We start from the raw sequence: 13,191 nt of genomic DNA, 5'->3' as shown, positions 1-13,191 counted from the left end.
GTGCCTGTGGGTGCTGCACTCCTGAACTATGTTTTTCATAGTGCAACATTTGTTCCTGATGCATGTTCCAGCATATCCAGGTCTTCCTGCTAGATGGCTCTCCAAAGAGTCCACTTCCTCGCATCGTCAAACTTCATCAGAGTACACCTGATCTCATGACCTACATCACTTATGAAGATATTAAACACTGTTGGGCCCAATATTGATCCCTGAGGGACCACACTTGTGATAAGTTGCCAGTTTGAAAAGGAGCTATTTACCACCACTCCCTAGGGGCAGCAGTAACACATTAGTTTATTGAGAAGAAAACCACAGCAAGCTGTATCAAAAACCTTGAAGAAATCCAGGTAGACAATGGCTTTTTCCTTTCTTATTAAACAGCCTTTATCTCACGATTTTTCTCTTCCTCCTCATCCTGCTGAGATGGCGAGTAAGAGAGAAATAGTTGGGGGTTTTTAGACAGCTAAGGTCAACACGCCACATATATCCATATCAAAATAATGAACATATAGCTCTTAAAATCATTGCTTTGTGAAAAAATGGCTACTCAACCTTTTTTTCTTCTTCAGATAAAATGATTGATACATGCTTTGTCTATCTATATTATTATTTTTAAATTCAAAGGGCCTGCCACTTGATTAGGCCTTTCTCAGCAAGGAAGATGTGTCTAGAAACACATCTAGTCTAGCCTACACATAATGTGTAGGACAAACAGAAATTTCCACTTAATATCAACCTTTCTGATTCTTCTTGCATGCAAAGCTGTGCAGTGTACTCATATGGTATGTAGCTGGAATGCACAAGGAGTACTCTAACAGTTTCAGTATGATTGTTTTGGCAGCCTTGATTTCCAGTTCACTTATTTTTCTCTTCACTATTTTTCAGGCTTTGTGTCTGCTACAGACAGCCAGAAGGTGGAGGACTTTGATTTACAGAAACTGACTCCTGCCAGTCCTAAGGCATATAAAGAGCTTTGGCCACAGGACAAACTGGGTTTTAACATGGCTGGGAATCTAAAAGTCTCAGAAACATAGAAAAATGGGACTTGTCATATTCTGCTGGGCCACTTCAGTTCTCCATTGTATTGAAAAGGTCAGCACAAAGAGCAAACATTCCCAGATTCCCACCTATGTAAACAGTTTGACAAAGTAACTGAATCTCACAGCAGGAAAAAAGGAAGATGGGAATAGGATACTACAGATACACATCTCCTGTGCCTGGACAGCTTTGCAATATCAGGTTCTAGAAGTGTAAGGGTGATACCGCTGTATTATGTGCCAGCCAGAAGCACAAAACATTTGAATCACAGGAAAGGACCAGGAAGCAGGGATTAACAGAAAAATAGGGCAATCTAATGTGTACTGTCCTTCTTATTCAATACATCTTTTTCTATTGTCTGAGACAATACAGTCAGTGCCTCCCCAATAATAGTGATATTATTAAATACCATTCCTGAAGCTGGAAATACATCACTTATGCTCCCATTAGTGATCCACTCTACTGTAACTCGTCCATATGTTCCTATTAAACGTTCAATAGTCAGGGTGATCAAGCTGTCCTGTTCCATTTCTTCAATTTGCTTAAATAAAGAACTCTGGAAAACATACAGCAGCAGAACCATAGTATTATTTTCTTAAAAAGAGAAGTTTCTTTAGGGAACAGGATATTCAAAGGACAGAGACATTGGGCTTCAATAAATCATTCTACGATTAAGCAGCTAAATGCAAGTCTATTGATTAAACTTTTATAACTTAATACTCAACAGGTCCAAATTTCATAAACACAAGAATTTGAAATGTCAGACCTCTTCATCCTAAGGCAAAAGTTCAATGGTTTTTGTTAGGGTTTTTTTTTGGTACAGTATTTTATGTCCAAATCATGTGAAGCAGATAAACATGTAGACTTTCAAGACAGACATATTTTTACTGTTGTTATTTTACTAATATTCACCCTTCTCACACAAGTCCAGATACAATGTTTCATTTCATGATGATTCTTCTGTGTTTTATATCTTCACTATGCATTTAGTACATATATCTGTTTACAGAACTGCTACAATATTTGATAATTTAAGAATCAACAACTCCAAATAATACCTTTAGTCTGACATTTTCTCCAAAGTTTTTATTTTGTTCAGGCAGATGGGCTCATCCTGTGGTATAACTATTTTAGAGGAAAAGAATCTTTACTTAATTCCTTTGATTAACCAATCAATAAAGACTATGATGATATCATATATGCCATCTGACAACTAATTTTTTAGGTTGCTGCAAAATAAAACTGATAAAATAATGGGCTGTTCTAAATGTATGGGGATTATAAAAAGCCCACAAAAGGGACAGACTGGATCTGAGTTTCTATTACCTGTCATCTGTATAATCAAGTAACAATGCTAAATGGAAGTCAAAGCCCTTCTCTCTCAGGCTGCTACAAGACTTTAGAAAAAGAATCCTGTCACATGCAATTTTAGTAGGTTTGTGTTCTGTTATTCAGAAATTATATATACATATTTTAATGAATTACCTTAAAAGTTTTACCTGGGCAAATGCAATGACTCCATAGGCATTGTCATTGGGAGGAATAATTATGTTAACAAAACTGTGGACACCAATCTCTGCACCTCCTTTAGGGTTTTTTAGACGCACTTGAAAACATTCTTCCTCCTCTGGGATGATGTCATCCAGGATATTGACTGCTATCACAGCCTCCATGTCCCCAGGATCAAATATCAATTCACCTGAACTAGCATACAAACAAACACATCAAGTAATTATAAACTGAGGATATGATTAACAAACATTGAAAGCACTACCGGAAATTTAAAGAGCATTTTTGACACTGAAATTGTTGTTTATATTCCTGAGTAAGTTAATGAGGTTTAAAGGTTGTGGGATTAGTGTTGGGTTTGGTTTTATTCCTAATTACAATAGAATATATAGTAACTGATATTTCTTATTAATGTAATGTAATTTAATTTATCCTAAATAAAAGCTTCAATATCCAGTTTAACTACAAGTCCTTTTATTATATATTTTAAATCAAATTGTGAGAAGTTTGACTTCAGGTTATCTTAAGTCTACCTGTGAAAAATTCTCTTCAGTGTTAATAAACACATCACACAGAGGAGCCTATAATGGTCTTCACTGTAACAAAAAGACTACCACAGAAAAAGGAATGCAAGAGCTGGGAGATAGACCAAAAAACCTACCTAGGTATAAAATCTGACTGGTTGGAGATAGTTGTCAGCTCATAAATCTGGGAGCTGGATTCAACAGAAAGAGCAATCAAACTCTTGCTGGAGTTCAGAGACCTTGTAGTAGTGAAAGTGATATGATCTGCATATGGGGCTTCCAGCATCAGAGAGAACTGGTTCCCTTCTGAGTTCCAGGAGTACAGTGCTGTTGTGTCCTTACCAGAGAGGAGGATGTGAACTACATTGAGCAAGGAAGAGAAAAGAAGAAATATTCAGTGATATATTTAAAATTTCTTATAATATCAGAAATGCCCTTGGCAGCTCAATTGTTAAAAGTATTTCTTAAAATCTGATAAATAATATGAAAATTGAATGCATATGTTTCTTCAATTCCAGTACTATAAAAAAAATCTTACCTAAACCTGAAGGAGGTATGAAAACATGGATGTTTCTTACAGCAGAGACTGGAAGAGACTGAAAGTGTCTGAAGGTAGACTGCCCTGTCTCCCAGATGAAAATTTCAGAACTTCCAGCTTCTACAAAGGGGAAAAATTACAAAACATACATTATACATACATTATATTGCTGCCTCTCGATTGTATCACACACTGGTGGCCACTCAAAGGCAGAAGTTGGCAACTTTAATTACAAAGTGAGACCAGTGATTGTATCTGCCTTTTTACTTGCATAATTCCATTGCATGATTTCCCATTAGACGATTTATTCCATGACATAATTTAAGGGTTTTTCTGCACACATTCACATATAAGAACACTAAAAAACCCAGCAGACAACAGTCAACTGCAAAGAAACCTATGGACTGCAATACACACTTTTAAAGAGTCACAGGGATGCAGACATAAAACAATGTCTAAAGTGTCATACTTGTAATAAAAATGCACTTTGCTGAACAATGGTATTTGCATATAACAAAGCTCAGGAAAGCTTAGAAAGGGTACAATTAGCAGTTAGAGGAATAGAGTTATTATTCCCTATTGTTATTGGGAAAATATTTCATTAGTTTCATAAATATTTGAGCACATAAACAATGCTTTCATTTTCTGAGGTACAAAACAGAGATTACTTCGGTAAGATCCTTTTCAGCAAATTGTCATCCAGCAGTGATATTTTAATCTCTATCTAAACCCCTTTTATTCCAAATACCTTTGCTATCAAACAAGCCAGCATACACTTAGCAAACTCAGTGTTTGTTTTCTGCTAAATACCTTTTGCAACAATTAAATATATATCAGATCCAGAAGTCCAGGCCTCCATATGTTTTATTTCTTTTGCTGGTAGCTGACGAATATTCCTAAACTCATTATTCACCCATTGGTATAAGAGTACATTCTGGCTGGTATTTGACAAAGAAACTAGTAAGTACATAATGCCTCCTCGGGGAAACAAGGCAATGTTCAGAGCTTTGTAAAGTGGTAGCTGATGATGCAGCACAAATATATCTTTATTCCACTGGAAAACCTGCAAAAATAGAATACGTATTTTATTATATATTTATAACAAGCACTAAGAAAAAAGAAATTAAGTGTTTTGATGAGAAATTGGAAAGACTTACAATCAACTGAATTCCTCATTTCTGTAGTGGATCCTACATTATGGTGGAAGCACACTGATAAACAACTGCAAGTAACTACCTTACTGAAAGCGCCTGTGCCTGTTCTTCAGATGAACAGGTTTATGGTCAGAAGCTATTTCTATCTCTATAGTTATTTAATGTAATAGACTTCAAAACAGAAATGACAGTAGCAATGTAATCAAAACAAGTCTAAATTACATGTTAATGTAAGGAATGTTGTTACATTTAGACAAGTCTAGAATTTCATGTCTTGTAAATCTATAATAGAAATTTAACTACTTTTTCATGAATACATACTTACTGTTTTATCTATATTTCCTTCATATTTCAAACCGAAAACGAATCAAACTACCTACATCAAAGCCATGAAGACAACTGTGCTCTAACCTGGATGGAACTGAAACTGGTGGTATCACTCACAAAAACCAAATAGTCTTCTTCATCCACAGCAAAATGTTTGACAAGTGTGGTATCCAAAATAGAGAGGGTCTGTAGCTACAAGGAAAATATGGCAAAAATGGTATTTGGAAGTCAGTTCAAGTTTATACATATGCACACAAAGATTTTAAAAACTGTAAACATATAAAACATATATAAAATAATATATTAAAATTTTCATAGATGTCATTTTATAGTTTTAAAAATATATATGGGATCATTTTACAAAATTAGTATTACTTATCATATATTTTTCAGAAAATGCTCTATGACTTCATTACTCCACAATTTCTCTCTTCACTTCCAAGGTCATTTTATCTCTCCCTCAAAATATGACTATAAAAAACATTAGACAACAAGCTGTAATAACTGTCATGGTTTAGGAATGGTATTTTTCAGTTTAGTATTCCCACTGAAACACTCCAAACCATGCTGCCTCTTCCTTTCCCCCCTGCCGTGGGATGGAGAGGAGAACTGGAAGCACAAAAGGTGAAGATCATGGGTTGAGATAAGGACAACTTACTGCAAACAGCAACGTGATAAGAAAATTAACAGTAAAAACAACAATAATAATAGCAGAGGGTACAGGCAAAATTCACATGTGAAAATGCTCACTATGCAAAACCCATCAATATGTGAACTGCACCCAACTACCCCAACCCCCAGGAGGGCCTCTTTCCCCTGTCAACAGAAAATTACATGAGGTGGCATAGAATAACCTCCAGGCTCCAGCCATACCCCCTCCTGGCTACTGCAGAATTAACCCTGCCCTGGCCTAAACCAAGACAATAACTTACATCACTGACTCATGAAGAGTGTTCAGTAGCCAAACTATCTGAGAACAGAGCTCTTTTTCCCAAAACATGGCAGAACAGAAGGGCCTCACAAAGTCCCTTCTAACCCCATTATTTAAAGAATTTGTAAGTAACACAGATTTACCTTCAATAGTCTGCGTCCAGGCATGAATACATATACACTGCTGTTGGAAGCTCCCTGACTGCTTCCTCCATGAGTAATCACAAGGTAAGGAGAGGCATGGATTTGGAAAGACACACAGCTTTTAGGATTCCACATACTGAAATTCTGAGAGAGGAACAAAAATGTAGAAGTGAAATGTCAAGGTTTTATTAAGCAGCATGGTTAATGGTGGTGTCTGTAAGCAAGCATTTACCTCAATGGCAACAAAAACTCCTTTCCACTGGTAGAGAGTAGAAAACACAGATGGAGGTGAACGCAACAGCACACCATACAGGTTTTCTTCCAATTCAAAGAAACACCAGCTAGCTGCTGACTCTTCCACAAAGCTTTGCACGACAGACAGAACACTGATACCATCCTCTGCAATACAGTATAAGAAAGAAGTATTTATCTTTACAGTCTTTTACAACACCATTTTCATTATTTATTTATGAAAACCAAATCTAGTATCAGAAATCACAGAATATTCTGAGTTTAAATGGACCAACAAGGACTATCAAGTCCAGCTCTTAAGTGAGTGGTTTATACAATAGTCAAATCCACAATCTTCTAGTCAAACCCACCACGGTCTAAATGCCTAATCTGTATTCTGAGTTTTTTCTAAATAGTTGGTACAAGTGCATGTAAATGCATGGAAATGGTATAGCACTGAGGTTGTACAGAAAGTTAAAAAATAAATTAATTTCTCATATATTACTATTACATACGGAGAATGCATAGGCAAATTGAGTGTGATTCAGAGTGACTGTTTGGAATTTAGGTAGTGAGAAAATTAACTAGATAAGAAGAAATAAAAAAGTGAGAAAGAAACTAAAAATGTATTTATCCTCATTTTTTCTCTTATCACAAGTAGTAGTCATGGCAATAAGATTCTTAAATGGCCTGGTCATTCAACATTTACAGAAAACAGTGTCTTTTATGTTATTTAGAAAAATTCAGAACTACAAGTAGTAAAGAACAGATTTTTAAATCAAAGGTCTTGTGTAAATACATAAGCAACAGGAAGAGCAACACAGATTTTTGAAACTATGGCAGCAATGGCTGATGACAAACTGACTCTTAAGCAGCCAAGATCCTTTATCTAATGAATTTTGATATCATAAGAATATTATAAGTGAATTTTCATTCCAAAGTTATATTTCCTGTGTTTGGTTACTCTGTAGCTATCTTCACTCTGAAAACAGAAACAGATGCTCTTGATAAAGTGAACTTACTGATGCCAAATGCAGTATCCGACAAGGTCTCCCATTCAACACTCACAGATACGTTGAGCCCATTACTCCGTGAAACTTTCAAATAAACCGTAGTGTTCGCTTCTTCAACTATGAAGATACTTGTCCTAAATTTGAGAATTGTAAATAAATTTTAAGATGCATTATTTTTATAGTATAAAAATAGGATTCTTACTGTACATTTTCAGCACAGAATATGCAATAAAAAGAAAATACTGGGTTTGCTCTGTGGTGGACTAATACTAATTAAGGTTGTCCAATGTTTCTTCACACAAGGGTTTGACAAAATCATGGGAAATTCAACAAAATATTAAGCCAGTCTGAAATCTAACACACAAGTGTATGGCTGAAGCTGAATGATTTCTGAAAACATTATTCCATATCATAGACTAATATTTTATGAATGGTTTGGGTTGAAAAGGATCTTAAAGATCATCTGGTTCCAAAGCCCCTGCAGTGGACAGGGACAACTGTCACCAGACCAGGTTGCTCAGAGCTCCACTGAACCTGACCTTGAACACCTACAGAGATGTGGCATCCACAGCTTCTCTTGCCAGCGCCTCACCACCCTCACAGTAAAGAATTTCTTCCTGATATTTAATCTAAACCTACTGACTCTCAGTTTTAAGCCATTCCCTCTTGTCACTACATGCCCTTGCCAAAAGTCCCGCTCCAACTTTCAGATAGGCTTCCTTTAGGGCACTAGAAGGCTGCAATTGGGTCAGCACAAAGCTGCCTCTTCTCTCGGCTGAACAATCCCAATTCTCTCAGCATTCCTCAGAGCAGAGGTGCTCCATCCCTCTGATGAACTGAGTGGCCTCCTCTGGTCTTGCTCCAACAGCTCCATGTCCTTCCTGTGCTGAGGACCCCAGAGCTGGAGGCAGCTCTGCAGGTGGGGTCTCACCAGAGCAGGGCAGAGGGGCAGAATCTCCTCCCTCCAAAGCTGCCCACAGGGCTTTGGATGCAGCTCAGGACGCATTTGGCTTTCTGGGCTGCAAGTGCCCATGGCTGGCTCATGTCCAGCACCCCCATGTCCTTCAGGGCAGGGCAGCTCTCGATTTGTTCATCCCCCAGCCTGTACTGGGGGCTGCTCTGGCCCAGGTGCAGCACTTTGCACTTGGTCTTGTTAAAACTCATGAGATTCCCAAGGGCCACTTCTTGAGCTTGTCCAAGTAAGATTGGCTCATTTGGTTCTGAAAAAACAGCCCTGAGTGAGTGTGTATCTTACATAGGCTTAAATAAATAGGTAAATTAGAAAATTTCTGATTCCTGGGACACTGGTTTATGGTTTGGAATTTGTAATATTGATTACTATTAGTGAAATATTTAGGGAATAATGAAATATTGTTTCATGGAAAAATGCACTGAGAAATCAACATTTCTAATGGTGAATAGTCCATTTTAAGTGCTTTCCTGCTCTACTGTATAGCAGTAATGATATTTGACAAATAGTGTCATTTTTAAAATTATAAATTCTAAAACTGGATTCCTAATTTTTTTAAAGGGAAACCACCTCTATGAATATGAAAAAAACCCTTCCTTTTAATTGAATCAGGGTTCATTACCTATTTGAAACTGGGTAGATGCTGAAAAGCCCCAGTGGAGCCTGGTTCTGTAATACTGTAATCATAGTTTGCACTCTGGTGCCTAGTCTGGCTCCTCCAGTTGGATTGAACAAGGTGACAATAAAGTGCTCATCCAATTCTGGTTCTTCATCCAGGATTGCAGAAATATGCAGTGTCTGACAAGAAAGAAGCATAGAAAGCTGCTGAGACTTGACAGCTAATAATGACAATGTTATTCAAGCCATGCTGCTGTTTCTGTTCTTTCCCTGTACAGCTCTGGACAGCAGGGCAGTACAACAGCAACTCTTGAACTGGAGAGGGCAGGAGTAAGGCCTGGATAGTTCAGGATGGGGTTCTAAAGTAATCCTTCTGCTGACCTCCATTAGTGCAACACTAGCATGAGCATATCCACGTTCTTTTTATTTTTCCCCCTCTCCTCTTTACTCTTATAATAAGATTCTCTGTAATGTAACAGGTTTGGATCCTTTTTTCATACTTTTGTTTTGTATTTATTCTACACATTCCTTGATAATATAGTCCCCATACAGCTATCTTATCACAGCTCAGTCAAGGTGGGTTTACTTTACTTGAGTTGTCAACTGAACTATCTCATGGGCAATAGGGTAGTTACATTTCTGGTAACTACCTGGGGAGAAAGAAGGAAAAAAAAGGCAACAGAGAAATATTTGAAATACTCTCTTCTTGATGTTTTTTTCCCTCTACTACACCATGGTGGATAAGAACAGGATTGTCTCAAGGTGGTCTCAAATCAGCAGAGAACACTCCAGAAAGAAATAGATGTTTTCACTGTCATCCTCCCAATTACCCAAAGAGGTGAAAGTTACAGTAGTACATGTAGTTTTGCCTTAGAAAAGTTATTTAGTAATGACAGGTCTGGAATTAAAATAGAGCTTACAACATTTTAGATCTCTATTTACTTCTTCAATAAACCATATTTAAAGATTGTATTGAGAAATCTTTTACACCCCTACTTCTCAAAGATCTGCTAAACTGGCCATCACTGAGGTGTCAAATGCATTTTAGGTTCAGAAACTGAAAACCAGTGTTTTCAGAAAGGTTTGTTTCAGCTCCTACTCCCCTAACCATAACATACTAACCTGTTATTGACACAGTTAAGACAGCTCATTTTCTAGCTTAAATTCTTGTGGGGACAGTTCAGAAGTGGGATTAATACTGCCAGAAAAATAAGTAATTTTAAATTTCTAAAACTCTGAAAGCTGTTCCCCTTTTGCCTTTGCTGCAGCATACTCTCTTCAATTCAGGGCACATAAAGGAATAGTATTTTTAATTCCACCACAATTATTTACAGTACAAAATCATGACTGCATGTCAAAGTTTGAGTTTCAGCTGTATACTAAATACATATAAATAAATAGTCCTATACACACATCATACTATATACCCAATATATTGTTTTCAGTTTATCTGAACTATTACAAAAAGACAAATATGTACAGAAAAGCATATTCAATTTTTCTGCACTCCCACTAGCTCAGTTTATTCTGAGAATTAAGGAAAACATAAGAAAAAAATTAATACATGAAAAACCACAAACATTGCTGAAATGTTTCAAATATTTTTTAAAAAAGCCTTCTTCACTTTTTGTCTTATAACTACCATATTACCTTAAATCTGACTCCCTCTTCCAGCACAATGTATCCTTGAGAAGGGGCCAAATCCACTGATGGCTCTGAAGAATTAATTTCACTTACAAGATACTGAACAGACACTGTTCCAAATATTCCCTCAGGAGGTTCTCTAATAATATTTAATACTGCAACACTTTCCATCAGATGGAGAGCTGTTTGCTCTCTCAGGAAGAAGTGATCACTGTTATTGAATGACAAAATTCCGTGTCCATCATCATTGGCAAATATAGTAATTGTGGCTTTTGAAAAATAAGTAACAGAAATATGTTTTAATTAAAATAATAAAATATAATTGTACACATATACAAATAAATAAATATATACATAAATCCATTTTTTCTTTAATATAATTATATTGCTTTTATGTCCCTGATACTACTTAACAGAATATGTAAGTATTTTGTTTTATCTAGGAAGATTTCTAGAAAGGAAGAATCTAGACTCTCTTATTAAAACATCCAGCTTTTGCATTTTCTGATTCCTTATTTTACATATTATTTTATTAGTTTTACATTTTTCACAGTGATGTTTAAGAAATTCCAAATGAGATTAATAATTTACCATAGGAGTACACTGGTGTTTTCTAAAACATGATTATTCAGAAGAATGAAATTAAAGTGACTGAGATACAATTCTGAAGAATGAGAACATCAAAACTAGGATTTACCTGTTGTGTTCTCCCCTAATTCCAGGCCAAATGAGGGATTTGTTAGAATTAATTGGAACTTCTCAGCACCTTCAGGAATATCATCATCACAAATCACAACAACAACAGATTTATTCCTTTCTCCATCAGCAAAAAAAAGAGTCTAGCAATGAAACACAGAAAGCATTGAATATTCTATAGCTGATAATGCACACAGAAATTTTAAACTAAGGTTAAGCAGAATTGCCTTAAATAAGGAGGAAAGAAGAGACAAGAAGAGTAATTTCTATGTCAATTTTTATAATAATTTTATAAATTGACTGAAAAAGAAGCAAAACCGTTAAATAGTTTAGCACATCATAGAGTGAGGACAAACAAGAGCAATTCACTTTGAAAGTTCTTTTGCAAAAAATATTAAAACTTACATAAAATTTTATATTCTCTTTCTAAGCAAATTGTATTTGAAGTAGATGTTTCCAAGTTTACAATGTGTCATATTAAAAAATGCTTTAGTACTAAAAAAGAAAGAAAGACTAAAATAAGATTATTAAATCTATCTGTATTCAGATGATCAGAGCAACTGAAAGAAGTTGAGAAATATAGCTGTACTAGTGACCATTTTGCAGAATAAATAAGATTATGTTCTTTTTAGGAAGCTGAAGAAACAAAAACTACCAGATTTAAAATTTGCTTCTTACCCTTGAGACCACATTAAAATCCAAACCCAGTTGTGCCTCCAAATTTTGGGCATAAAAAAACACAGACACGTTTCCATAAGAGCCTTTGTTTCGGTATGCCATTATGGTCAGATTCCCATGAGTTTCATTAACTTCAAAACTAAAACAAAAACCAAGACAAATTCTCAGTGTTCACTGAGCATTTTTTTAATAAGATGGTGGATAGATAATTTTTATATTTTCACTTAAAATCCCCTCTACCTTTTAAGAAAAAGTGCCTATTACAGTAAAGCCACTTGTCTAATGCAACCATTATACTTTTTTTTTCCTTATCAAAATGGACTTGAACTAGATTAAGCCTGTCTATAAGCATGGATGCCTTTTTCTAGCTCCTGGAAATCAGCAAAAAAGATGTGGGAGGTGTCAATGTGCGTGCTTACATGGATGCAGAGGCTGGGGCACTGGATGGAGGTTTGAGGGCGTCATGGAAGTCCACAATACCAAAGGACAATAGTGAAAATAAATACATGGTAGCACGAGATTTCTGAGTAAACATACTGCAAATGTTGGGTTTCTAGTGTGGGCATTATCTTTCCAGTTCCACTAAACTGAATAATATGTAGTCAGCTGAAAGATCTGTTCCTAACGTTAATAGGAGTTTTACTCTTAACTGAAAATGAAAATAGTTGGGCAACACTAATAATTAACTCCCATAGGGAATTCTTCAAGGTGACAAGACTTACTTGGTACTTTCCCATTCAACTACTCCTCTTACTCCATCATTAGCATCAATAATAATTTGAGAAGCTAAACCTTCTGCATCTAAAAGGAAAAACAGAAAGACAAGTATGTAAGAACCACAGAGTTAATTTTCATTATTTTCAAGAATAACAGAAGCGTTTCTCTATATCTTTACTAATTTTGTAGAAGAAAAAGATAATTTTCCATTTCCAAAATGTAGAGGAGAAAAGGAAGTGAGCAGGATACTTGGAAAGGCTTCAAGAAAATGTGTCCTTAGTAGCTTACTATTTGAACTACAACACAGGGCCTTGAATTGCCACCATTATATTTAATGTATTAAAAAAAAAAAGAAAAAAATTGAAGAAAACTCATGGCACAGAAAAAGTAGAAAATTACAAAACCAAGATTTTTCATCAACTCTGAATTCATTGTGTGTTTTTCTTATGATGATATTTAA

The 13,191-nt window shown here is 35.8% G+C and overlaps 1 protein-coding gene across 1 annotated transcript in view; it reads right to left on the bottom strand.

Moving 5' to 3' along the window:
- ADGRV1 (adhesion G protein-coupled receptor V1) overlaps positions 1-13,191 on the bottom strand; it is a 280,024-nt gene that overhangs the window by 191,131 nt on the left and 75,702 nt on the right. The window contains exons 40-53 of the mRNA XM_031058954.1: positions 12,737-12,815; positions 12,015-12,153; positions 11,338-11,479; positions 10,647-10,909; positions 9,001-9,176; positions 7,418-7,542; positions 6,397-6,563; positions 6,165-6,308; positions 5,175-5,282; positions 4,420-4,672; positions 3,610-3,729; positions 3,209-3,431; positions 2,538-2,742; positions 1,448-1,594 (exon numbers count right to left, since the gene is read on the bottom strand). Of these exons, the coding sequence (XP_030914814.1) occupies positions 1,448-1,594; positions 2,538-2,742; positions 3,209-3,431; positions 3,610-3,729; positions 4,420-4,672; positions 5,175-5,282; positions 6,165-6,308; positions 6,397-6,563; positions 7,418-7,542; positions 9,001-9,176; positions 10,647-10,909; positions 11,338-11,479; positions 12,015-12,153; positions 12,737-12,815 (2,291 nt within the window). The remainder of the gene's footprint in view (positions 1-1,447; positions 1,595-2,537; positions 2,743-3,208; positions 3,432-3,609; positions 3,730-4,419; positions 4,673-5,174; positions 5,283-6,164; positions 6,309-6,396; positions 6,564-7,417; positions 7,543-9,000; positions 9,177-10,646; positions 10,910-11,337; positions 11,480-12,014; positions 12,154-12,736; positions 12,816-13,191) is intronic.

This window comes from Geospiza fortis, unplaced genomic scaffold (genome assembly GCF_000277835.1).
Source record: "Geospiza fortis unplaced genomic scaffold, GeoFor_1.0 scaffold279, whole genome shotgun sequence".
NCBI lineage: Eukaryota > Metazoa > Chordata > Aves > Passeriformes > Thraupidae > Geospiza > Geospiza fortis.
This window is presented reverse-complemented; position numbering and strand designations above follow the sequence as displayed.